Below are 27,407 nucleotides of genomic sequence, written 5' to 3' on the forward strand. Positions count from 1 at the left end.
TGTCATTAAAAACATTTATTCAGGCCATGTACCAACACGGAAAATGTGATATACTATTAAGTAAAAAACAAGACATTAAATTGTTTATGCTGCATGATTAAAACTATACAAAGACTCCTATATTTAAAAAAGATTGTAATTTAATGGGGTGCCTGGCTGGCTCAGTCAGAACATCCGACTCTTGATCTTGGGGCTGTAAGTTTGAGCCCCATGTTGGGTGTAGAGATTACTTAAAAAGAAAATCTTAAAAAAATAAAAAAGTTTGAACTTTAAAAATAATTTTACATATCCAGAATCTGCCCACTTTCTACTATCTTCAACGCAATGACCGTTGTGTGAGCCCCATGATCTGGCCTGCATCCTTGCTTCTACCCCTCTCATCTTTTTACCATGTGGCAGCTGAGGGGGGGTGTCCTTCAAAGTATGAACAGATCATGACCCTTTTCATTCAGAATCCTGCAAAGGCTTCCCATTTCTCCAAATACATCTTGACTTTATCACTGCCCTCCAAGATATAGGACCTTGCCTAATCTGTTCCCTGCCTTGCTCTGAATACTCCAACCATGTTGGTTTCCTTGCATGCTTCACTCACTCACTCACTCACTTCAGCTTCAGGACCTTTGCACCTGCTGTTTTCTCTGCCTGGAATGTGCTGCCTCCAGGTACCTGAATGAGTGGTCCCCTCCTCCCTCCTGCTGGCTCTTCAGAGAGTCCTAATGTGAACTCCTCATCTAAACCAGCACTGCGCCCTCTCTCAACTCCCTCTCTCAACTCCCTGAATGAGTGGTCCCCTCCTCCCTCCTGCTGGCTCTTCAGAGAGGCCTAATGTGAACTCCTCATCTAAACCAGCACTGCTCCCTCTCTCAACTCCCTCATACCTTTTATTTTTCTCCATAGCAGTTACTCAGTACCCTCCCTGATACTTTTGTTCATTGTGTCCTATACTTAATACAATGCAAATCCCTTGAGAACAAAGGCGTTCTGTCTGATTCTCTGCTGAATCCTTGTACCTAGCAAAGTGCCTGGCACACAGCAGCTCATTTGAATGAGAGAATGGTAGACTGACTGACTACTCAGAACTGTAAGCTTCATGTGGGCTTTCTTTCCTGGGGGATCTCTCCTTTCCCAAAACCTCCTGGCAGTGACAGACCCATAGACAGCAGGAGCCCAGTGGGAACTAAAGTGGCTGATGGTTCTCCCACCGGTGGCCTACTCACACACACACACAAACATACCCGTGTAAAGTGCATCCTGTGAGGTGGTGGCCGTAGGGTGTGTAGCTAACGGTCATGGCTTTGGAAGGGCAGATGCCGGCTTAACACCACCGGCTATGTAGCCTTGAGAAAATGATGAAAATTTTCTGAATATTAGTTTTTCCTTGTGCAGAAGGAGAAGGATAGTAACAGCTTCTACTCCCGAGGGCTGGAGTTGGGACTCAATTTCCATAAAGCATTTAACAAGCAGAGTGCCTGGCACAGAGTAGGTGTGCGACAAGAGACCCCCAAATTAATCACCAGTCATATACGTGCCTTTGGCTCTTTCCAGTTTACAAAGTACTCTTATGCCTGCTTTATCTGATGGGAGCCTTTCAACAACCCTGTCGGTTTTATCAGCATTTTTATAGGTGAGGAGGAGCAAAGTGCTCGCCTATGGACACAACTGAATCTGACTATAACCCCGGACCCTCTTGTCCAGAAATACACCTGTTATCACTCCCAGTGCTAACCAAAGTAGTCTGGACAGCCCACTAGAGCCCCCAGACTCTAAACTGTGTGCCTAGTGTGAGCCTGTGATGGGCAAATAAATTCAGCAAACAAAATCAGCCAATGAGCCAGACCTTCCCAACAACCCCACGGAGGTGGGGGTACATAGGCGGCTGCACCTCTGAATGAAGCCTGCAAACAAGTCCGGACAGACAAGTCATCTCTCAGAGTCCACCCAGGATTTAGAACATTTTACTGGTTTCCCTAGAGGGAAAACACAAAAGCCCTTTCTCTAGTTTCTCCGTTTCCAGTTGGGCAGCAGCTCTGAGCAGCAAATGCCACCTTTAGTGTTTGAGATCCTTATTGCTCTGCCACCTCTAGCCTACTCTGCCTTGACAAAGACAGTGTTTCTTCCCAAAGGGAACCTGAGGGGGAGGCCCTGCATGGAGCTCTGGGCCTGGCTCACATCAGTTTCCTCCACCTTTCTAGGATCGAAGGCCAAGGGAAGTCACGTGGTGGGGAAGAGACCAGCAGGTGTTAGATGTGAATTTTAGGACCACAAGGCCAAAACACCACAGTCTTGGGAGTCATAGATTATCACAACTCCAGCACCTGAGAAGCAGAGAAACTCACGACTTAATACCTTAAGCCTCATGGGGTTGGCAGAGATTCCCCTGGACGGGAAGGGACAGACTGGGAATCTGATGGCTTCTGGGTCTGGGGCATCTCCCACCCGGTCAGAGGCTTAGCCAACAGGCACAGGTGAGAATACGGCCGGAGGGCTCCAGCCCCAGGAGGGAGGCTCAATGGACAGGCCTTGGATAGCAACTTAATGGCAAAATTCTACAACCAGGCCCCGTGGGAGACAGATGAAAGGGGAGAGGCAGGCTTCAGAAGGATGCTGCCAGGCCATCCAGCCAGGCCAACCAGCCCTGGCCCCTGGGTGCGCCAAGATCTCAATGGAGCCAGGTTTGTGGCAGGCACCAATCACTAGGAGACCCTGACAGCAACACCATGACGGTCTGCTGGATGGCACTTGCTCCTTGCTTGGAACGTGGTATGTGAGCAGCACTGTGTCTGCACAGCACTGCACAGTAGCCTGATTGATAACTTCCATTTGCATAGTGTTCACAATGGAGATGCGCGCTCATGCCCCAAACCCTGGAAATGGCCTCAGAAGATGGGTTGACAATGGCTCTGGCCAGGCAGTAGGGGTGGCTCTGGCCTGGTCTAAAGGCTACTTTGGGTCATCTGGAAAAAGGGTCAATACAACCACTCCAACCCTGGCCTCATCCTCGTTCAAGGTCACTTTAGGTATCTACGTTAATGAACTTCACTGATTTTTAAAAATGAGGGAGAGTTCTTGGGTAATCATGATCTCATATTAAAACTATAAGAATCTCTGTTGCTCTCTCTATAAAAAAATCACTGAAGAGATTAGCCCCCCAGGCTGCTCAGAGCAGGGCAGACCAAGAGACAGAGGCTGGGCTGCTTTGCCAGTGTGCGAAATTCCCAGGAGAAACAGCAGGAGGCACACGGGGAGTGGAAATGCTCCAACTCCAGGAGCCTGAAAGCCCTGTGCCTTGGGAGTTGGAGTCCTCCTCCAGAAGTCCCTGATGCTTTTCTGTCTCTGGAAGGAGAGCAGAAGAGCTTGTACTCTTGGGAATCAGTGCTGGGAACACTGCTGGCTGCGAGGCCTGGCAAGTGGGACCAGCTCAGACCGGTTATGTGCTCCAGCCAGGATCAGAACTCATCCCGCAGCTGAGGGGGCTTGTCCATGCCGAAGAAAGAAGACGGCTTCCCCCGGAGGTCCCGTTCCCGCTTCACGAAGGCAGTGAAGGAGGAGACACAGTTGCCAATAAAGTGGTCAGCTTGGCCAAGGATGTACAGGTCGATCTGGGCCACTTCAGGCTTCAGGCTCACCACTTTTACCTACAGGAGGAAAGGCAGAAGGTTTGCACCAGGGTGCTGACCAGTTCGGCCAAGACCTGCAGCCATACCCTTCCTCAGCTTTCTTCCCCTGTATGGAAGTGACACACACAAAAGGTGGGGCAGGGAGGATTAAGACCTGGGGTCGGGCATTCTGGCAGCAGTATCGTCCAGCAGCTGGGGAGAGGCAGAGGGAGAGGGAGAAGCACATGGGGCTCGCTGAGTCAAAGAAAGACATGAACTCATGACCTGAGCCAAAGGCAGACGCTCAAACCACTGAGCCATCCAGGAGGCCTAAGCTGAATACTCTTAAATGGTGCCCTACTGCTCTTCACATGAGGATGACAAATCTTGAATGGGGCCTACAGAGCCCTGGTCAAGTCACCTCTCTACCTCTTATTCTCGCCACTACCCACCAGGCTCCTTCCTGCCTCAGGACCTTTGCATGTACTCTCCCTCTGTTTGGAGAGCTCATCTTTTTGTCTGGTTAATTCTTACTTAACCCTCACTCTGCAGCCCCAGTCTCACCTCTGTGGACCCTGATCTAGGGCAGAGTCCTATGCTCTACATTCTCCCAGAACCACCTTCCTTTACTTTGGAGCACACATCTCAGTTTGTAGTTTCTACTCTGATTAAGATCGGTCTCCTGCACCTGATAGGGTTAGGGCTATGGCAGCCTTCTGGTCACTGCTGGCTGGGGCCAGCCTCAATAAACATCCACTGACTGGACAAGTGAATGAGTGAGCCCCTGCCCCTACGTGAGCTCCTGGACCTCTCATGCAGCATATATTAGAGTTCTGCGAAGTCTCTTTTCCTGAGTCTAGACTGGGAGCTGTACAGGGCAAGACCACATCTTACTTACCAGTATCTCCAGCTCGGCAGGGCCCCAGCTTAAATGAGGAGCAACGACGGGCTCTGAGCCCGTGGAGAAAGGGGCTGAGGAGTGGGGAAAGGCAAGAACGTGGCACAGGAAAAGGAAAGAGAAAATGGCAAGAGGCTCAAGGTGTAACAAATATACCAACTCTAAAAACTCACAAAAAAACTCCCTGGGACTCTCCAAATGCTTCAACTTAGTACAGAGGTGGGGGTGTGGGCAGAGCTGGGGCTGAAAGTGCTTTGCTGTCACACAGAGATTTCTGATGTAACAAAAATCATCATCTTGCTATGTGGATGGTAGCAAAGAAATAATACTAGTTTAATCACGGCCAAAATCCCCGAGCAATTCCACCTACTTTCTGAAACTTACCCGCTCTGTGTCATGCCCACTATAATTAGCTCTGAGACCTCTTGGGTAAATTCTATCCCTTCTCGGGAGTTTGGTTTCCTCAACTAGATTATGCAGAGGTTGGGTTGGAGGAGCCCCGAGAACTCCCGGCTCTGAGGGTCTTCTAAAGAGTGGGTGGGAGGGAGGTTGGCCGGGATGCTCGGCGTCAGCACCTTCTCTCCAAGTCAGGGCTTCCAGCCTGTGTCTGGGGTAAAAGGGAGAACAGGGCCCCTCACATAAAGCCATGGGTTCTCACTGCTAGAAAACAAACCTTTTAAGGTCTGTGCAAGCATTTAGGGCTTTCAATCACCCATGAAATCTTACTGAACACTTACCATTAATTCAGTCATTTTACCGACACATACTTACTTATTACCTACCCTCCACTGATACGGTACCAAACACACTCGTTATTCACACACTGAATACATACTATTCACCACTTCCTTGAGCACTTACTAAGCACAAAGAGCCTTCTCTTTATTTGTCACTTACTCCTACTATCAGTGACCGCTAACATTATTGAGGACTTGTTTTGTCCTGAAACTGTTTTAGTTTCTTCATATCTGATCTTCACAACCACCCAGTGAGATAGGACTGCTCTCAGTCCTATCCCACTTTACAGAAGAGGGAACAGAAGCACAGAGAGCTAAAGTAACTTGCACAAGACGGCACAGCGAGTAGCGCCCACATTCTCTGGCTCCAGAGTCCAGGCCTTTAATCTCTCTGCTACGCTGGATTTCTCCCGAGGGCCCACTCTTTACGTGCTTATTTGAGTTGCTGAGCGTCTACCATGGTAGGCACCGTCCTAGACATTGGTGAAGGCAAGGCCCCCAGACGCTGAGGAACAGAACAGTGAGTCAGCCTTGGACTCTGCCTTTAAGGAGACACAGCTCTTGGGAAGAAGGCCGTGTTTCTGGCCTCATACAGACTCAACAGTGCCTCCAGAGCAGATGTGATAAAATCCTGTGACAGTTCCAGAAGGGACATATTAGCTACAAGAGTGCGGGGAAATCTGGAAAGAAGGTGCCAAGATGTTTGGGCCGGGGTTTGAAGGAAGGATAGGAACCAGAGCAGAGGTGGACATCTAAGTCGGGAGGACATGAAGCATGAAGAGGGAGTGGTGGGACCACCCTGGAGCTTTCTTCAATTCCCTTCCCCTTACACCCCCATTGGGACCATACACACCTTCTCCTTAAAGAGCTCTTGGATCTCGGGCACATAACTCTCGGAATCTGTGGCGATGTAGACCGACTGGGCGTTCAGCGTGTCCACCCAGAGCTTCACAGCCCGTCTGATTTCCTTCAGGTCAGGGAGGCACATGGTCACGGTGAGAGGGGCAGCTGTGCTGCGGCTGTAGCCCACGCACTGTGGGGAGGCCATGAAATGCGAGCCCGCGGTCCCATCCTTCAGCATGGCGCAGGCATTCTTCTGCAGGGTTGCAGGGGGACAGGGTTAAAGACGGCAGTGGGCCTGGGACCCCAGAAGCAAGAGCCACTGAGTGGAAAAAGGCAATACAGAAGCTCAACTATGTTTTTAAAAAAAGTATTGAGGGAAGAGGAAAATACATCAAGACAGTAACAGTGGCTGTCTCTGTGTAGTGGCATACTGGCTTTCTACAAAATATTTTTTTCTTCGTCTTACTTCATTATCTGGGACCTCCAGAATTCTAAACCGCGGGGGTTGATAATGGGCAGCTTTATCTGATTTCTGACTTCAGTGGGAACACTTCTGATAGCTCCCATGAAGTGCATGTTTGCCATGGGTTTTGGAGAGATAGGCTTTATCAAGTTAAGGTGGGTCCCTTCAATTCCCAGTTGGTTAAGAGGTTGCCTTTTTTTTTTTTTCTAAATCATGAATGAGTGTATCAAATGCTTTCTTGGCCTCTATTGAGATGATTATATGATTTTTTCCTCTTTGGGTGCTAGTATAGTGAATTTCGTTGCATTCAGGTATGAAGTTTACTTGTGTCGTATGCTCTTTAAGATTTTACTGGAGTTTACTTGCATCTGTGCATCTATGTTTGTGAGAAAGAGCTCTACCCTTCTGAACTGACCTTATCCAAGTTTGGTTTAGTGTTCTACTAGCTTTATTAAAAATAGCACCTTACATATTTTTATGTTCTTAGCATGTATACATGGAAAACTGTTTCTTAAAGGTTTAGCTGAAACCACTCATAAAATATTAAGGGCCCTTGGGGCACCTTGGTGGCTCAGTGGGTTAAAAGCCTCTGCCTTCAGCTCAGGTCATTATCCCAAGGTCCTGGGATCGAGCCCCATGTCATGCTCTCTTCTCGGCAGGGAGCCTGCTTCCTCCCTTCTCTCTCTCTGCCTGCCTCTCCGCCTACTTGTGATCTGTCTGTCAAATAAATAAATAAAATCTTAAAAAAAAAAAAGATATTCTAGGCCCAGTTATTCTGAGCCTCGCTCCTTTTCTTTATGGAAGGAGGGCAGAGAGGGAGTCAAGTGCATAAACGTGTGACTACGGTTGACCCTTGAATGACACAGGGCCTAGGGGCTGCCATCCCCTACCCCGTGCAGTCAAAACCCTGTGTATAATTTTTGACTCCCCCCAAACTTAGCTACTAACAGCCTACTGTAGACCAAAAGCCTTACTGATAACATAAAGAGCTGATAAACACATATTTTATATGTTACATGTATCACATACTGTATTCTTACAATAAAGAAATCTAGAAACAAGAGAAAGTTACTAAGAAAGTCATAAGGAAAAGAAAACCCACGTACAGCACCTCCCTGTAAAACCTCATCGGCATGTTCAGGGGCCCACGCCATCTAGACCCATGTTGTTCAAGGGTCAACCGTACCTCCTCAGAGTGGATTTTGATCTAATTTCTATCCTTTGCAGTATTTTTCAAGTTTTCAACGATGAGCATTTCTTTTTTTTTTTTTTTTTTTTTTTTTTTTTTTAAAGATTTTTTATTTATTTAACAGACAGATCACAAGTAGGCAGAGAGGCAGGCAGAGAGAGAAGGGAGGAAGCAGGCTCCCTGCTGAGCAGAGAGCCCAATACGGGGCTCGATCCCAGGACCTTGGGATCATGACCTGAGCCGAAGGCAGCGGCTTTAACCCACTGAGCCACCCAGGCGCCCCAACGATGAGCATTTCTAACATACACACATACATATATCTTCTTATGTAAGTTAAGGAGACTGTCTACAGTTCTCCTGTTATTTTTACACAGAAGATAATCTGATGAGGTTTCTGCACATTTAAGCAGTCTCCAAATTTGGAGGATGACATCTTCAGTTCTTGGGGGCCCCACCCAATCTCCAGAGCCTGTTTTTCAACAAAGAGTCTACTGGCTAAACACTGAGCTGGACCACAGGACTCCTGGGCTGTGGGTCTCTCTCTGGCTGGCTGCCTGACTTGGCGTCTAGCCTGATGTTTATTTATCCATCTGCAAAATAAGGACAAAAATGGCAATTGTTAAAATGAGGGCTGGCAAGCAAGCACTTTGGAGAGCCGCATTTCTGATGTGTCTAAGGCAGGATCGTGGAACATAGCCCTGTGGACTTGGCTGAGTGAGACCTCTCTGCCCTGGCTGGGACTTGGTGCAGTGGGTTCAGGGTTCAACACCTACAGGCATGGGCCCTAATCAGGGACGCGTCCAAGCCAGCCCTGAGAGGAAGGGAGAAATTACCCAGTCAGAGCCAATGCGCAGATGAATGCCCACGTAGGGTCGGACGAGGTGGGTGCGGATGTGGGCCTCTCCCGTCCTCACCATCTCCTCTGACCACACCATGTACTTCTGGAGTGGCCTGTGCTCCTCCAGGACAGGGAACTGGGCCGGGGCCCCTGGCAGGGCCAGCACTGGATGTTCCTTTGCAGAAAATCTGGGCATGAGACGGAATGAGGGGAAGTCAGACAGAGGACACACAGACAGCGGGGCCGCCGCCCCCACAGGACAAAGGATGGTGTTGCGCCATGCCCCACAGACCCTGCAGAGGGGCCCCTCTAATGTGCAAGAAGCACAAGAGGCTGAGAAACCCCAACAGGCTGATAAGGAACCGTGGCAGCGACAACAGGCACCATATACAATACTGTCCCGCCGCACGGAATTTACAACCCTCTTTGCTTGCTTAACAATTAAAAATTTACAGTACAGCATTCCAACCTTTTGTATGTCATGCTGGCTTCCAGTCTGTGGTGTGGTAATTCACTCCAGGGTGGGGTGTCTGGACCGTGCCTCTGCCCTTTTACCTACATGGTGGGACCGGGACATGCTGCAGCTTCCAGAGGGCCGTGGACAGGTCAGGCTCACAAGGAATGTGTACGCACTGGGTGAGGCCATTCGCTCAACATTTAACATATACTGGTTGACTGCCTACTGTGTGCTGGGGCCCGGGTGAGAACAAGACAGGCATGGTCCCTGCCCTCATGAAAAGCACCTGCCATCTGTGGACGCCCCTGTCGTACCCTCCCAAAGGCTCTCCTTCCCCCTTGCACACTATGCACTTTGCAATTATCTTACCCTGTCTTTTCTGTAGGACACAGCCTTCTGAAGGCAGAGCCTCCATGAGCCTAGGGCAGTGTCTGGCACATGTCAGAGCTCAGTGAATATTTGTTGAGCGAATGAGTGAGGAGTGAGCCTGTGCTCCCTCTTCAGCTAAATCCAGAGTCTGTCCTAGCAACACGAAACAGCCTGATGGTTCCATCAGTTCGAACGCACTTTCAAGCTCCAGATCTCTGTATGCTTCTTGCCTTGACCTGGACTGCCTTCCCTCTGTCAGCCAAAGACCTTTTCTTAAAATTGTGAAATCAGCGCAGCTACTCTGGAAAACGGTTTGGCAGTTTCTTGTAAAACCAGAATGCAGTTACCATATGCCCCGGCAATTGTCCTCTTGGGCATTTATCCCAAACAAATGAAAACCCATATTCACACATGAACCAGTAGACAAACGCTCATAGCAGCTTTGCTCATGATAGCCCCAAAATGGAAACAGCTCTAACGTCCAAGAAGTGACTAGCTAACCAAACCGTGGTGCATCCCCGCATGGAATGTGACACAGCAACAGCAAGGAACAAACCACTGAGACAGGTGACAATGTGGGATGGCCCTCAAGGGAGCTATGCAGAGTGAGAGAGGCCAAGCCCTCAATCTTACATACCTTGTGATTGCATTTATGTAACATTTCTGAAATGACATAATGGAGAAGAGGACAGAAGTGGAGAAGAGGTTAGTGGTTATCAGGGGTGTGTGCGCCTGTGGTGTGTGCACGTGCATGGTTAAGGACATGGGTGTAGTCATATATTGGTCACAGAGAATCCTCGTGAAGTTAGAACTGTTTGGGTATTTTGACTGTGGTGGTTACACAAGCCTACATGTGCATAAAATTGAACAGACCTACACACAGGCACGCGCGCACATGCAGAAGTGAGTACAAGTAAAACTAGGACGATCTGAACACGATGGGTGGATTGTATCAGTGTCAACATTCTGGTTGTGATACTGTACTACAGTTTTGCAAAATGCCAGCACTGGGCAAAACTGGGTAAAGGGTATCTGGGAATCTCTTTGTTTCCTTCTTTCTTTTTTCCTCCCTTTCTTCCTTCTTTCCTTTTCTTTCTTTTTTTTTGTCTTTGTATTATTTCTTACAACATGTGAATCTACAATTACCTCAATAAAAATTTCAATGAAGAGCTATTAAATATCTCAAAGCATACAGAAAAATACAATAACTTTACAACCCACATACCTATGACACAAATTAGCAGATATTAATACTTTGCTGGGTCTCAGATTTTTAAAAAAAGAGACACTGAAATAAAAGGTCTATCTTATCATCTTTCCCTCCTTTACTTATTCCTCCCAGAAGATACAGTGGCTTTATGCATGACTATACTTTTACTATTTATACAAAAAAGTATTATTCTGTGTGCTTTTCACACACTGTAATGGTACAGGCCCAGCTACTGAGGCAGACGGCCTTGTGCTCGTGTTGACTATGGCACCTGCTAACTTGGACAGGTGACGTACCCATTCTGTGTGGCAGTTCCCTTATCTGTATAACAGAGCTAATAATAGCTCCTGACTCGCAGGACTCTTGAGAAGATTATATGGATTAATCAGGCAAAGACTTTAGAACAGTACTTGGCACATAGAAAGCCCTTAAGAAATTCTGACTATCACTATCACCATCATTGTCCTACTGCACGAAACCCACTGCAAGTCTTTAGAAATTCAACTTCATGCTTTACAGACTTGGACACGTTGACCATGTTAGCTTCTAAGTTTTCCATTTTGCACGAGTAAGCACAGCAGCCCTGTAGTGGGCACGCCCCTTTCTTCACACCCAGCCCAAACACCTCGTTCTACAGACACCTCCCAACTCTCCAAGACCAGCTGCCACTCCCAAGCCCCGGCTCCTACTAGAGGGCTCCCTGTCCCACTTCTCCTTTGCTGCCTTCTGCCCACTGATGCGCTCCACAGCCATCTTCCCTGCTCCACCGCCAGCCCACGAGGGTAGGGGCCTGGGCCGTTCCACTCACCACAGTTCCCACACACACTGGTCCAGGGCTTGTGTCAAGGAAGCAACAAGCAAGTGCTCACTGACATCCTGGCTCTGCATGACACTCGTTTCATTACAATAATCTTATACGTACACGTATGGGAATCACAGATTGAGCCTTATTACGTGACCGGCAACGTTCTGCTTGCTTTACGTGTGTGAACGCGTTTGGTTCTCACAGGAGCCCGGTGAGGTAAGCACTATTGTTATTCTCCTTTTACAGATGAGGAAATGGAGGCACAGAAAGGTCATGCAACCAGGAATTGGTGGAGCTGGGATTTGAATCCAGGCTGTCTGCTCTGGAACCTGGTCTTCTTAACTATGTCCCTCACTCCCAGCTCCCTCACTGCCATCGGTGAGACCCTCAAAAGCAGTCTGTGCCCTCTGTTTCTGATCTGTAGCCCCTAGCACAGGCCTCAACACACAATGGGTACAATCAATACTTTTAGAATGAATGATTGAGGTAATGAGAAGGATTCATGGGTCTTACCAGAAACACCAGGCCAAGTTGTCAGGGGTCAGCAGAAGCAGTGCATATGAGCCGAACACCTACCACCGGGCCCTCGGCCAAACTCCTTTCTGACGTCACCTCAGAAGATTTTGAAAGGAGAAAGCCAGAGTTTGTGATCTCCCGGGCGGTGCAACACTAGGATAAATCGGGAACTGTGCGCTCTCTGACCTCTTGGAGAGAACCTGCAGTTAACCGGTGGTGAATTCTAGATTCGGAACGTCCATCCCCTCTCCCTATATCCCGATCAGTACGTGGCTGCCCCACTGGGACATCAGCTCAGACCTGATGAGCATCAGGAGGCCCAGACCAATGTGTTCATTTACCCCCAATGAGAGAGGAGAGTGCTGGCTGTTTGGAAAGAAAGGGAGTACTTAAAAAAAAACCAAAAAAAAAAAAAAAAAAAAAAAGAAAGGGAGTGCTAAGGGTGTTGTTTGGAAAGAAAGCCTCAGCAGCTCCATCTGCCCCTGAGCGCCCTAGGTCAGGCCCTTAGCCTGGTCACTGTCCAGCTGAAAAAGGCATATGCCCTTGCTGCTGGGTGCAGTGAACCTCCGGGGTTCTTCCCTTCCACCCCTCAACTACTGAGATGCCTCTGCCCAGCTGAGGTTTCTCTACGCGCAGCATCTGCTCATGCGCCCAGAGCACACATGTGGGGCAGTGCGTGAACACCACACTGAGTGCGAAGGATGCAGGGACATGAAGGAGGCAGGCCCTTGTCTCAATGTCCCTGTCAGGAAGGACTACCTTTCTCTCCCACTCTTTGCAGGAATGGCTCCTCAAATTTCAGGTCGCAGTCTGGTCCCAACCCTGCCAATTACATGTCACCTGTTTATGGCCTCTGAGGAAGGCTGCAGCCTGGGAGCTCCGTAACGATAAGGGCTGGCGGTGGAGCAGGGGAGATGGCTGTGGAGCGCATCAGTGGGCAGAAGGCAGCAAAGAAGTGGGACAGGGAGCCCTCCTGTAGGAGCCGGGGCTTGGGAGTGGCAGCTGGTCTTGGAGAGTTGGGAGGTGTCTGTAGAATGAGGTGTTTGGGCTGGGTGTGAAGAAAGGGGCGTGCCCGCTGCAGCGCTGCTGTGCTTACTCGTGCAAAATGGAGAACTTTGAGAGAAGCGAACACGGTCAACGTGTCCAAGTCTGTAAAGCAGGAAGATGAATTTCTAAAGACTTGCAGTGGGTTTCATGCAGTAGGACAATGATGATGGCGATAGTCAGGATTTCCTAAAAGCTCCAAATACCAGCTAACTTCATGCCACGAGAATGGTTCAGTATGACGGCCCGTGGCCTTTCAACATTTGATGTGTGATCAGTATCTATTGAATTAAACCTCTGCCAGGGTATTCACAGACTCAGAAGCAGCAGAGCTAGAAGAATTCTCAGAAACCACCTAAGTGGGGAAGAAATGCCTCTTTATCCCGTTCTCCTCGAATTAGCTGGACACATGGCAGCCCCCAAAGAGAGATTTCTTTGTACTTCTCACAGTTAAGGTACGGCGACCATGTGTCTAGGAACTAGCCAACGAGATGCAAGAGGGTTACATGGGACTTGTAGAAAGGTTCCTTAAAAAGGGGAGGCTGTGCCCCCCTTCTGCCCTTTTCTCCTTCCAGCTGCCTGGGGCAAGGTTGTAATGGCTAAAGTTTCATCAGCCCTGTGAGAAGACAATGAAGATAAAAGCTGGTACTGGGATGGCTAGGTCGGGGTGGGGAGCCTGAGCCCTGACCACACAATGGAGCTGCCATCCAGGAGCGGGTTGCAGACCCAGTACTTCTCCACCTTAAGAAAACAATACATTTCTCTCTTCTTAATCTGTTACTATTTGGGGTTTTCTATAACATGTAGCTTAAATTAAGCTGTTATACCTAGACCTGTGGCCATCCAAACATTTTGTTGATATACAAGAGGATTACTGGTTAAAGATGGTGGGAAGGAACCTGAGCCCCTCCAAGCTGGCCCTGCGTTGCCAGCCTCATGGCACTAGAGGCCCTTCTCAAGAACTGAGGAACAGTACAGAAACCACAGACCCTGGTCACCCTCTTCATTTTATAGATGGAATGCTGGCCAGAGAAGGGAAGCAATATATCTCATCCCGCAGTGAGCCAGGGAAGAGCCTGGCTCTTTCCAATGCCATTCTCCCTACACCCATACCCGTGCCCCCAAAGGACACCTTTCTACAACAAGCGAGTGTCCACTATTTTAGAAAATGTTTAGAATATATACAATCTCCAGCTCCCTCCTACAAAGCACTGAGGCTTCTTATCAGCCTGCTTCTCCAGGGCCTACAGAGCCCTGTGTGGTCTGACCCCTGCCACTTCTTCTCCAAGCTCTGCACCTGTGTAAAAGATTAATTCTTCAAATCTCCCCTCTTAGGTGGGCTCTATGTTCCCTCCCAACTGTATGAAGCAAAAGTGACTCTGTCCCAGTCACCAGGCCCAGGTTCTAGGGGCCAGCAGCGTCTACTTCCCATCTCTGGAAACATTCACTCCCTGGTTATACCCTCTCAGAACTTGGCTGATATACTGTCAGAAGTCCAAGCCACATGGAGAGGCCGAGTGTACTCACATCAACCAACTGCCCAAACTGAGCTCCCCGAAGAGAGCCAGCATTACCGGCTAGCCATGAGCGAGCTCTCTTGGACATGCAGCCCAGCTGGGCTTCCGGACTCCAGCCTCCGCTGACAGCTGACTGCGACCACATCAGACCAAAAGCAAGAAGTGCCCAGCTAACCCAAGTGTCCATCAACAGATGAATAGCTAAACAAAATGTGGTCTGTGCACATAATGAACTATTCAGCCTCAGAAGGACTAAAATTTTGATACACAGCACAATGCAGATGAGACCAGAAGACAGTATGCTAAGTGAAATAAGGCAGACACAAAAAAACGAATATCATATCCCTCCACTTCTATGAGACCTAGAATAGGCAGAGACAGAAATCAGAGACAGAAAAGTTGAATAGAGGGATGGGGTGGGGGGGTGTGGGAGAACGGGGAGAAGCTGTTTAATGGGTACAAACCTTCTGTCTGGAGTGATGAAAATGTTCTGGAGATGGAAGATGGTGATGGCTGTACACAACACGGCACAGTCCTTAATGGGACCGAATGTATGCTTAAAACAGTGGTCACAAAAATAACAAAATCACACACACACACACACACACAGACAAACACACCCTGGTAACCACTTTTTGAAATCTTGTGTTTATGTTTAGAACTGATCCTGCCAGCAGTATTTTCTAATCCGATAAATATTGAGATTAATTCCTCCTCAGAAAAGACAGTTAAGTAATACTCAATTACAAACTACACCCAGTAGTTTCACATTAAGCTAATCTGTACAGGTGCGTATAAAAGTACGTGGAGGATGGAAGTACATACATCAAGCTGCTAAGAGTGTTTTTTGAAGGGGGGAGTGGATTACGAGTAAATATAATTCTCTCTCTCTTTTTTTTAAAGATTTATTTATCTGAGAGAGAGAGAGTGAGAGAGAGCATGAGAGAGGAGAGGATCAGAGGGAGAAGCAGACTCCCTATGGAGCCGGGAGCCCGATGTAGGACTAGATCCCAGGACCCTGGGACCACAACCTGAGCCGAAGGCAGTCACCCAACCAATTGAGCCACCCAGGAGCCCCTGTAATTCTCTTATTAAAAATTTAGAAATCTCAAAAAAAAATTAAAAATCTCCCACCAAATCTGTGGTGGGTTCTAAAGGATATTTATACCAAGAAGTGAGATGTTTAACATGGATGGAAACTTTGCACAGTTGGGATTCCGGAAAGAAGAGGGAGAACCAAAAACCGGAAGGACTGCCTCACTGAGCACCGCCAACCTAGGCAACTTGGAAATAACTGCCTGCTGCTTGGGAGCTGCTCCCAAACTGGCTTATTATGCAGTAACAGATGACGGAACGGTCCCCACTCTCCTCCTCGCTCACTCCGCACCAGCCACACTGGCCTTCTGTCGGCCCCTCCACCACACCAAGCCTGTTCCAGAGCCTCTATGCTCCATGTCCCCACCAGGAAGAACTATCCTTCCCTCCAGTTTTTCCCATGGATGGTTCCTTCTCTTTAGGTCTCCCATGGACTGAAAGTTTGTGTCCCACTCCCGCCCTACCCCTCGATTCATAGTTGAGGTCCCAATCCCCAAAGTGATGATATTAGGAGGTAGGGCATTTGGGAGGCAATAAAGTTTAGTCGAAGTCCTAAGGGTAGAGCTCCCATGATGAGATTAGTGCTTTGTAAGTGAGCCTACTCTCTCTCCAACATGTGAGGGCACAGCATAAAGACAGCAAGCAAAAATCACCAGAATCCAACCATGGTGGCACCCTGATCTCGGACTTCCCAGCCTCCAGATGCACAAGAAATAAGCATGTTGTTTGAGCCTCCAGGCTGTGCTATTTTGTTATAGCAGCCAAAGCTGACCGAGACAAGGTCTCAGCCCTCCAATCACACATCACCTGTTTATGTCCTTCATGGCAGGCACCACAGCTTCTGAAAACAAGGAGGTGATCAAACGGAAATGCCCATCAGAGATCAGCCACGAGCGACGAGTAGAACCTGCCTTGACTGAGTATCCTCAGTAGCTCCCGAATTCCCAAAGGGAATTAGCAGCTGTTACAGGCACAGCTACTGTCCAAGGTGATTAAGAATGGGTGCTCCTGGGGCACCTGGGTGGCTCAGTGGGTTAAAGCCTCTGCCTTCGGCTCAGGTCATGAGCCCAGGGTCCTGGGATCAAGCCCAGCATCAGGCTCTCTGCTCAGCAGGGAGCCTGCTTCCCTTCCTCTTTCTCTGCCTGCCTCTCTGCCTACTTGTGATCCCTGTCAAAAAAATAAATAAATAAAATCTTATAAAATAAAATAAATAAATAAAAATAATAATAAAATCTTCAAAAAAAAAAAAAAAAAGGGTGCTCCAGAATCAGACTGCCTGGGTTCAAATCCTAGCTTTGCCACTTCAAGCTGTGTGACCTTGAGCAAGAGACTTCACTCCTCTTTGCTTCAATTTCCTCACGTGTAAAGCACAGACAACAGTAACTCCTGTTGCACAGACTTGTGGAAGGATCCAGTGAGTTATCACCTTAGAAGACTTACATAGTGAAATGAAAGCTTAGAACGGTGTTTGGTACACAGTAGGCACTAAATAAACAGCAGCTTAATACACATTAAAGAGTTACATTTGGCCTGCAGATGCTGTCTCAACAGCTGGATGACCCTGGGCAAGTTATCTTACCTCACTGAGCTGTTTCCACACCTGCCAAATGGAAATCAATCATAAGACCCACTTTATGGAGTTTCTCAAAGTTTCTCTTTATATGAAATAAAGCATGTGAATAATCATATTAACAGCTAATATTCGTTGGCTCCCTACTATGAACCATGCGCTCTATGCCCTAGGAGACAGATGCCACAGGGCTCCTTCCAGTCAACCATGAGAAGATTCAGGCCAGACAGCTGGAGAGGCTGCTCAGGGTCTCCTGAGAGAGAGGGACAGGGCTGAGTCTGATCCCAGGTCTGTCTGATCCTAAGCACAGGCTCCTTTCTCTACCTCAGCCTACCCTTGGTCTACAGAACGCCGAGCCTATGACCACGTATGAATTCCTATGTTCCTCACAGCCCTGAACCCACGTCTGACTTTCAAGCCCACGTTCCTTCTTGCCAGGCTATAGCATCAAGGCGAAAGCACTCTGTTCATTAGTATCATTATAACTAGCCTGTGGATCCCTGAAGGCTGAAGCTGGATCTTCCTCATTTTTATATATCACCTCTGGCCTTTGAGCACTATGTCTCATATGTGACAGACGCCCTATAAATATTTCACAGCCTGTGCCTGTGCCCTGCTAACCTATTTTTTTTAATAGGGCTTACTGGAGTGCAATTAATAAAGCACATCCAATTATTATCAGGATGACATCACTTCTCAGTCTGTACCCGAAGTGGCTTTTCTCAAGAAGCTGCTTCCAATTTTCACCTTGCAAAGAGGAAGGTAACAGGGGAGTGATTCTCACGCCTAGAGGAGGAAATCGAGACCCATGTGACTGCACAATATTCTTTTTATGACATCCTTTATCGGTCGATAAACTCTTGCTCAACCTTGTGGCAGGTCAACGTCTAACCGTGTCAGGCGTTGAGATGGGAAAAGATCACACAGGATCCCAAGTTCAACAGACAGAATGGCTGTACCTTTGTTCTCAAACATCAGGGTGTGGCACGGGGGGAGAGCGGTGCAGGGAGAGGGCCAGGAAGGTGCTGCCTTCTCAGGGGCCCCGTGCCCCTCCCCTAAACCCAGCAACATTGCCCCCTCCAAGTACCTCTGGATCCACTGGTCTTTGTAGGAGGCACTGAAGGAAATGCCAGAAAAAAGTTCAGACTTGTTGAAACTCACATAAAACTGATCCCAAAATGGGCCAAAGGGATTTCCTTCCTGCAGAAAGAGAGAGATCAAAGACTTACTGAGAAGGAGGGAAAGCCCTCTGGGGATGGGACCAAGGAATTGTTGGTGGGGGAACCCTGGTCGACTAGACTTCGGTTGAAACACCTCATAAGATGGCCCAATAGGAATGTCACTTTATAAATCCTGAGCTGGGGACTGAGGAGAGCAGCTCAGCCTCCAGTCTGGTTTCCTTCTAATGTTCCTCACAGTGTCTAAAGGAGTCTCTTCTACTGACATGCCGCATCCCACTGACCGTGCAGCACTGGTGGGGGTAGAGGAAGGAAGTGGATCTTGAATTTGGGCTTTAGATCTTGGACTAGACCTTTAGAGACTTTCAGGACCAGCTAACACAATGCCCTTATTTTCAAAAAACGGAAACCAGGCCCCAGACAGGCTAAGACCCTTGTCCAAGGTCACACAGCAAGTGAGGACAGTGTCGTGGCTACAAGTCAAGCCTCCGTTCTCAAATTTCATGGCTCTTTCAACTGCCCTCCCTAGACTTCAGTATAAGCACTGAAAGACACACTGGGGATCGTCTTATTCCCAAAGTGGCAGAAAATTACAAATTTCTCCTGATAAAACATGACTGTTTCTTATTTACCTGCTGAAAGGCAGGAAAGTATGCAAGTTAAGAGGGTGGATAATGGAGCCAAATTACCTAGGGTTGAATCCAAGCTTATTTGCTATGTGACCTTGGGCAAAATATTGAAACTTTATGTTGCACTCAGTGTCCTCTCTATAAAATGGGGATATTAATGGTACTTTCCTCATGGAACAGTTTGAAGATTAAGTGGGTTAATATGTGTAAAGCACTTAGCATAGCACCCAGCATGTAGTAAGTCCCATAGAAGTGTTAGTTATCATTTGGGGCACTTGGGTGTCTCAGTTGGTTAAGTGTGTCTCTTGATTTTGGCTCAGGTCATGATCTCATGATTGTGAGACTGAGCCCCAAGTTGGGCTCTGTGCTAGGCGTGGGGGCTGCTTAAGATTCCCTCTCCCTTCCCTCTCCCTCTGCCCCTCCCCCCACTTTCTCTCCCAGTCTGGGAAAAAAAAAGTATTAGTTATTATTACTCCTGTGGCACTTTACAGTTTATAAACAATTTTGTAGCTAGCCCTCGTGACATTTATGAATGAGACAGAGCAGGGATTGTTGTCTTTATTTCGCAGGTAGAAATAAAGGCTCAGTGGAATCAAGATCCCCTGCCCCAACTGACACTGATGATGAATGTTGGAAATGGGACTTAAATCTCCGTCTTTCTATTCCAAGCCCTTCTAGTGCCTTTCCCCACATAGTGCTGCCACAGTGTTTCAGGGGCCTAGAGGACATACAGCAGGCAGAGAAGGTCTCCCAGACCTACCTTCATGGGGCATGTCTTCTTATCGGGGCTTCGCTGGGCTGCCACCTCAAAGCAGTATGCCACCCGCTTCTCAGGGGGCCAGTGAGTGGGTGCCAGCTTCTCCATGAAGTCCTCCAGGCTGATAACGCGATGGTAAGCCTGGAGGGGCTCCAGCTTGAAGTACTTCTGGTAGGACACATGGAGCTACAAGAAAAGGTGCAAAAGGAGGGGCATCTCCTCAGTATCCTAGTGACTCTTTTATTTTTTATTTTTTTAAAGATTTTATTTATTTATTTGACAGGCAGAGATCACAAGTAGGCGAGAGGCAGGCAGAGAGAGAGGGGGAAGCAGGCTCCCTGCTGAGCAGAGAGCCCAATGTGGGGCTCGATCCCAGGACCCTGGGATCATGACCTGAGCCGACAGCAGAGGTTTAACCCACTGAGCCACCCAGGTGCCCCTTTAGTGACTCTTTTAAAGACATTAGTTAAAACCATACACTCCAAGATCCAGATTGCTCAGACTATAAGCCAATGGAAAAACTTCTGGAAAAGGACACCAAAGCTAGAAGAGAAAAAAGGCTGGGAGAAATGATCTGCAAACTAACGAAGCAATAGTTGACATCTTTTATGTTCAAAAACACTTGCTGATCTAGATGAAAAAAAGACAAACAATGTAAGGGAAAACCCGAGCAAAGGACAGAAGTGAACAACTCACAGCAAAGAAAACCCATATAGCCAAAACACTAAAAAGATGTATAAACTCACTAGTAATTAGAAAAATGCAAGTCACCATTACAACAAGAACACTTCTCACTTATTAGACCAGCAAAGATTTAAAAGCTTAACTTTACTTATTAGAAAGGAAGCGGGGAAACAGGCTGCTACATATGGCTGGTAGTCGAAATGAACATTCTGGAACAATCACTTTGGAATGTGATCTTGCAGCATCTACCGAGAATTTAAAATGTTCCTTCTACCTCTGTGTATTTTCCCTGCAGAAGCTCTTCCACTTTGCACTGGGAGATGGGTACAGGTACGCTCAATGCCATAGCAGAAGTACAAGAAATAACTCAAAAGAAGTCACACTGAAGACATTAAGTTTACAACAAGGGTTGCCTCTGGGGCTGGGAGGAGGGGGTGGGACTAGCCTTGGGAGCCACATGAGACTTTAGCTTTTTACAACTTCATCTGTAATATTTTATTTCTTTTATTAAAAAAAAAAAGAAAGATGAACCAAAGAAGAAAAAATGTTAAATGATGATCACATCTAGTGGTGGGTACATGGATGGTGATTGTATTAATCCCTATAGTTTTCTGGATTTAAAAAAAAAAATTCTTAGAACACCATGGAATAGGGATGCCTAGGTGGCTCAGTGGGTTAAGCAGCTGCCTTTGGCTCAGGTCATGATCCCAGAGTCCTGGGATCAAGTCCCACATCGGGCTCCTTGCTCAGCGGGAAGGCAGCTTCTCTCTTTGCCTCTGCCTGCCTCTCTCCTGCTTGTGCTCTCTCTCTCTCCCTCTCTGACAAATAAATAAATAAATAAAATCTTAAATAAATAAATACCGTGGAATAAAAATTCAGACTTTATCCTATAGGTCAGGGTTCCCAAGCATATTCCACTAGTTCATGGGGATAAAGAGTTCTGGAATGCAAAGGTTCTGGAGTTAAACAGACCTGGGAAATGCTGTGTTATGCTGACTTCTTTTTTTTTTCTTTTTACGCTGATTTCTTTACTACAGGACTTCTCCATATGCTAATGTGTATTCTGAATCACCAATTTTGGAGGATGGGAAATTGAGACTATAATTTCCCAAACTGATTTAACCATTGCCCCCTTCCTTCATGAGCCTTTGGCATTTCAACAAACAGAATTTGGGAAATCTAACTATTAGCAACAAGGTCTTGCTGAGGGATTTTATTAATTTTTTAAAAAGATTTTATTTATTTATTTGACAGAGAGATCACAAGTAGGCAGAGGCAGGCAGAGAGAGGGGGGAAAGCAGGCTCCCCGCCAAGCAGAGAGCCCGACGCGGGGCTTGATCCCAGGACCCCGAGACCATGACCTGAGCCGAAGGCAGAGGTTTAACCCACTGAGCCACCCAGGTGCCCCTATTAATTTTTTAAAAGATTTATTTATTTACCTTTTTTAAAAAAAATTTATTTATTTATTTGAGAGAGAGAGATGACAAGTAGGCAAAGAGGCAGGCAGAGAGAGAGGGGGAAGCAGGCTCCCCGCTGAGCAGAAAGCCCGACACAGGGCTTGATCCCAGGACCCTGAGATCATGACCCGGGCCGAAGGCAGAGGCTTAAACCACTGAGCCACCCAGGCGCCCCTATTTATTTACCTTTTAGGGAGAGAAAGAGAGAACATGAGCAGAAGGGGAAGAGGGAGAGGGAAGACCTCAAGCAGACTCCAAGTTGAGCACAGAGCCTTATACAGGGCTCAGTCTCATGACTTTGAGATCACAACCTGAGCTGAAAGCAAGAGTCAGATGGTTAACCAACTGCACCACCAAGCACCTCTTGCTGAGGGATTTTAAACAGAAATAATAAGAGATCTGACTTTTAGAAAGATCACTCCGGTGGAAGAGGAGAGAACAAATGGATGGTAAGCTTAGGGGAGGAAGAGGACTAAGGAGGCTACTGCAATGGTCCTTTTATTTGTTCAAGTACTCACTCAACGTGTATTTTTGAGCATTAAGTCCAAGTGAAGATGGAGGGCATGGACAGCTTAGGAGAGGTAAAGGAACGTGGAGTAGAGAGTAAAAGGAGGCAATTAGGATGACTTCTAGGTTCCTGGCTTGGTATCCAGGTGAATGGAGGTAACATAAACTAAGGCTAGGAATATAGGCAGTGACACAGGTTTGAGAGGGAAAGATGCCATGTTTAGTTTTTTGTGCATCTGAGGTATCTCTGGGACATCCATGTAGACTCAAGGACTTAGGAATTAGAAACACAGGCTATGATCAGGGGAGAGTCTGGGCCACAGATAAGATTGGGAGGTATGTGGAGAACAGTGAAAGTCACAGGACTCAACAGAAATTTACAGCGAAACAAATGATGATAATAATAGCAACTAATATTTATTGAGTGCTGACTTAGTGCCAGGTGCTGTATTCATCACATTTCATGGACTTGCTCATCTAATTCTAAGAGGTGGGAACATAAACCATCTCCAGTTTACTGACGAAGAAACCCAGGCAGACAGACTCTAGATAACTCATCTGAGGTCACATAGCTAATAAGCTAACAGAACGAGGAGACACACCAACATTTATTTTTTATTTTTACTTATTTATTTATTTTTGAGAGAGAGAGAGAGTGTGAGCGAGCGCATATCTGGAGTGGGTGGGGGTAGCAGGAGGGGCGGAAGGAGAGGGAGAGAGAGAATTTTTTTTTTAAATTTTATTTATTTATTTGACAGAGAGAGAGTGTGCACAAGCAGGGGGAGCAACAGGCAGAGGGAAAGGGAGAAGCAGGCTCCCTGATGAGCGAGGAGCCCGACACAGGGCTCAGTCTCAGGAGCCTGGGATCATGACCTGAGCCGAAGGCAGATGCTTAACCCACTGAGCCACCCAGGAGCCCTGAGAGAGGGAATCTTAAGCAGGCTCCACGCCTAGCACAGAGCCCAACTTGGGGCTCAATCTCACAACCATGAGATCATGATCTTAACTGAAATCAAAAGTTGGATGCTTAATTGACTGAGCCACCCAGGCGCCCCAAGGCACACCCATATTTAAACAGTGGGTAGAGAGAGAGAAGCCCCACTTCCAGCACAAAGAAGAAAATGCTGAGTGGTGAGGGCTAAAGCAGAAAACAGGCTATGTCTTAGAAGACAGGAGAGTAGGAATGAGAGGCTCACAGGCCCAGGTACCACTGGGAGGACAGCTGTAAGACTAAGAAATGACCTATAGATTTGGCAATTCTGAGGTCCCTGGTGGCCTCTGTGAGAACAGTCCCAATGGGGAAGGTGAGCCTAATGGGATAGGTTGAGTAACCCATACAAAGCAAGAAATAGAGACTCAGAAAGATTCTTGGCTGAGAAGGCAAGGCGAGAGAAAGAAAACAAGGCAGAAGGAGACAGACAATGTCTAAAATATAATAGTGAGTGCAAAAAATCAGCACATTGGGGCACCTGGGTGACTCAGTGGGTTAAAGCCTTTGCCTTCAGCTCAGGTCATGATTCCCAGGGTTCTGGGATCGAGCCCCACATCAGGCTCTCTGCTCAGCAGGGAGCCTGCTTCCTCCTCTTCTCTGCCTGCCTCTCCACCTACTTGTAATCTCTGTCAAATAAATAAATAAATAAACTGTTTAAAGATTTTATTTATTTATTTCACAGACAGAGATCACAAGTAGGCAGAGAGGCAGGCAGAGAGAGAGGGGGAGCAGGCTCCTTGCTGAGCAGAGAGCCCGATGTGGGGCTCGATCCCAGGACCCTGGGAATCATGACCTGAGCCGAAGGCAGAGGTTTTAACCCACTGAGCCACCCAGGCACCCCTAAATAAATAAAATCTTAAAAAAGAAAATCAGCACATCAATGGCTCCCAGTTACAGAGAACATCCTATATCCTAAGCACTCTGCATTGATTAACTATTGGTTCTAAGAGACAGGCATACAATGTTCAAGGCATGCTACAATTGCTAACTTATGATGGAAGGTAGCCACCATTACTAGAAGCCTTTTCTACAGATGAGAAAACTGAGGCACAAAGAGATCAAGTACTCTGTCCAGGCTACATGGCTAGTTAAGTGGCAAAGACAAACTACAATCTCCGGTTCTCTGACTTTTCACCTCTAACTGATAAAAACCTCTCTAAATATAGGCATGCATAGTAATAATAATAATAATACCTACTCAGAGAAAAGGCTGTAAGAATGAAATACAGTTTTGTACATAAAAATGTAGTTTTTTAAAGTTTATTAAAAATTTTAAAGTCAGTGCATTAGATTAGTTTAGTTCCTACTGCCAGGCCCCTGGGGATATAGTGTGAACAAAGACAGACATGGGATCACAGAGGGTCAGTGGAAGATACAAAGAAAAAGCAAAAAATTAGAGGATGTTGAGTATCACCATGATGGTGGATACTCCAGAGCAAGACAGCTCTGGAGCGAGACTGCCTGGGTTTGTGGCCTTGAACACAGTATTAACTAACCTATGCCTCAGTTTCTCCTTCAAACTGACAATAGCACCCATCACCCTTTGACTAACGGGATGAGCAAAGAGTGGGCTCAACCAGGGGTGGAAATAGAGCTTTAGGTTCAGATCACAGGTTCTGGAGTTAGACAGACATGGGCTTGAGTTCCAGCTCTACTATTCACAAGCTGTGTGACCTTGAGCAAGTTACCTAACCTCTTAAAACCCATTTCCTCATAGGAATATGATGATGGAGAAAAGAGCTAGTCCTCCTGCGGTGCTCAGAACAGTGCCTGGCACACAGAAGGCACTGGATAAGTTAGCCAGTTAGCCAGGGAAGAGAGTTTGGGGTGACTGGGGAAGGTTCAGAGGCGCAGGAGGTAAAGGCCAGAGAAGGACTTGGGGTCAAGAGGAAGTAAGCAGGATTGGGGCAGGATGGATAAGGGCTAAGGCCAGTGGGAGGTACTCACATTGGTGAAGGGAGGCCTGTGATGCTGGTACTCAATCCAAGGGGGTACAGCCAAGGTGCGGTTCAACAGCTTTGCAAAAGCCAGGGAGCCCAAGAAGTGATCAGCCTGGTTCCCGAAGCGCCCTGGATGGTATATGGTGGTTGAGGTGAGGCCTAGGGCATCAAGGGCATGGGGCACGCAGTATTTGGAAAGGTTGCAGGGCCAGGGGTGGGGAGGGCCAGGACACCAAGGAGAGCCAGGAGAGCTGGCAGGATAGGATCAAGTCTGGACTGATCCTACTGGGTCTGACACTCAAGGCCCCTATCCTTCTGCCTCAGCCGCTCCAGGTTCCTTGCCATTTCCCACCTCCCATCCTGACCCCATGCCTTTGCTCCTGTTGTTCTCTCATCCAGGGGTGCCCTTCCACCTCTATCTCCACTCATCTGCGCATGAAGGGGCAACTCTAATGCCTCATTCACCAGAATCACTTCGCCAACCCTCTGCTATACTCAATCCCCTTCTCTGCCTCCCATCTTGGATTGGAGCTATTTATAGTTCACTTTTTCTCAAATGTCCTTTCCCACTTCCTGGCCTTTGTACTGGCTCTTACTTCAGCCTGTGAATACCTCAGGAGCAAGAACCCTGTCTGATTATTTTTGTTATCCCCAGCATGACATCCATTCATCCGTTCCACGAATATTGAGAAGCCACAATGTGCCAGGGTCTCTGCTTGGTGCTGGAATATAGGATTCAGCAAGAAGGATAAGGTCTCTCCCTTAGAGGCACTCACAATCCAGCTAGAGAGACAAGTATATAGTGGTAAACAAGGATATAATGGTAAATTCTGATAATTTCAAGGAAGAAATGGAAAAAGGTTGGTGATAGAGAACAGTAAGGTGGAGATTGGTGTTGAGGTCAGCAAAGCCCTTTCTGGTGACATTTAAGCTGAGACCTGAGAATGAAAAGGAGTTGACCTGGCAGGAGTGAAGGGGAAGAAAGTGTTTCAGTCAGAGGGAATAGCAGGTTTCAGGGCCTGAGAATGTATGAGGAATAGAGAGGGAATAAGAGTGGCTGCTGCTGGGGGATCTGGGGAGGAGGGAGTGGTGGTAATGACGGGCAGAGGGCCAAATCAGCAGGGTCTGGAGTCTGGAGGGTTTTAAGAAGGAATGACTTTTACAATGACGATCCACCATCCCATCTGAATTGCAGCTTTTAGATTCTCCCTTACTTTTTTCTATTTTATTTTCCCATAGTGTTCATCCTCTTCTAAGACATTATGTATAATTACTTATGCTTTATCTTTTATTGTATCTTTTGCCCATTGTATCTTCCATTGTCTTTCCCAGCTTAAATGAAGGTTCTACAAGGGCATGGTATTTTCTGTCTTACCACTGTCGTATCCCCAGAAAAGAAAGCAGGGCTAGGCACAGAGTAGGGGTCCTATAAATATTTGTTGAACGATGAAAGAATCGTCCAGAGCCAAGGCTGAGTCAGTGACACTAAGTCCTGTCCCACTAATTCCATTTACTTAAGTCTGGGCTGGCTTAGACCTTGCACAAGACACATAACCTCTCCTGGCCTCGGTTTCCTCATCTGCCAATGGAAGGTTGGACACAGAGACCCCTCAGGGCCGTTGCAACTGAGGCAGAGAGGCAAGGAGCAGGCCATGGCCCGCGCTGCGGTTCTCTCCTGGACATGTCAAGATATCTGTGGGTGCCTCAGAAGAGGGCGTTCTCCTCTCTGGGCCTCAGTTTCCCCATTTGAGAAGAGGGCTCGGGAGGCCTTACCCATGCATGGGCAGTAGAGCAGGTAACCGGCCGGGTCCCAGGAGCCTGCAGGCAGCCCCGGGAGCGGCAGAATCAGCAGCAGGAGAGACACACGCAGCAGCACGGGCGACGATGCCCACGCGGCGGCGCCCATGTCGGCTCCGGAGCCCAAGCGCGCCGCGATGCGGAGGCGGGGAGAGAAGGAGGGGCGCGAGCGTCCGCCCCGCTCCCGGCGGTCCCCACGCGCCGCCCGCGCGCCGCCCCGGCCGCTCTAGCCGGCAGGCGGGCGGGACCATAGAGAGCCCGCGGCACCGCCCCCTCCACGGCCCGAGCGCCCGCTCGCGCGGCTCCCACAATGCACCGCA

The 27,407-nt window shown here is 47.8% G+C and overlaps 1 protein-coding gene across 1 annotated transcript; it reads right to left on the minus strand.

The window, feature by feature from the left end:
• POFUT1 (protein O-fucosyltransferase 1) lies at nt 1–27,309 on the minus strand. Its single transcript, XM_080814290.1, has 7 exons — nt 27,064–27,309; nt 25,298–25,419; nt 19,715–19,897; nt 18,235–18,347; nt 8,560–8,752; nt 6,085–6,327; nt 1–3,635 (listed from the first exon to the last, which is right to left on the minus strand). Exons 1-7 carry the CDS (start codon nt 27,194–27,196, stop codon nt 3,447–3,449), a joined length of 1,176 nt encoding a protein of 391 aa, XP_080670416.1. The 5' UTR covers nt 27,197–27,309; the 3' UTR covers nt 1–3,446.
• Between the last annotated feature and the right edge of the window lie 98 nt (nt 27,310–27,407).

Source organism: Martes martes, assembly GCF_963455335.1.
Source record: "Martes martes genome assembly, chromosome: 9".
Taxonomy (NCBI): domain Eukaryota; kingdom Metazoa; phylum Chordata; class Mammalia; order Carnivora; family Mustelidae; genus Martes; species Martes martes.

What these genes read in the sequence shown, in the direction of transcription:
- POFUT1 (XM_080814290.1), bottom strand. Translation starts at nt 27,196, where the DNA reads ATGGGCGCCGCCGCGTGGGCATCGTCGCCCGTGCTGCTGCGTGTGTCT. An exon ending in AAAGACCAGTGGATCCAGAG is followed by an intron (nt 8,753 to 18,234) that starts GTACTTGGAGGG and finishes TCTCATGCCCAG; the next exon opens with ATTTTCTGCAAAGGAACATC. An exon ending in TGCGCATTGGCTCTGACTGG is followed by an intron (nt 6,328 to 8,559) that starts GTAATTTCTCCC and finishes GCAACCCTGCAG; the next exon opens with AAGAATGCCTGCGCCATGCT.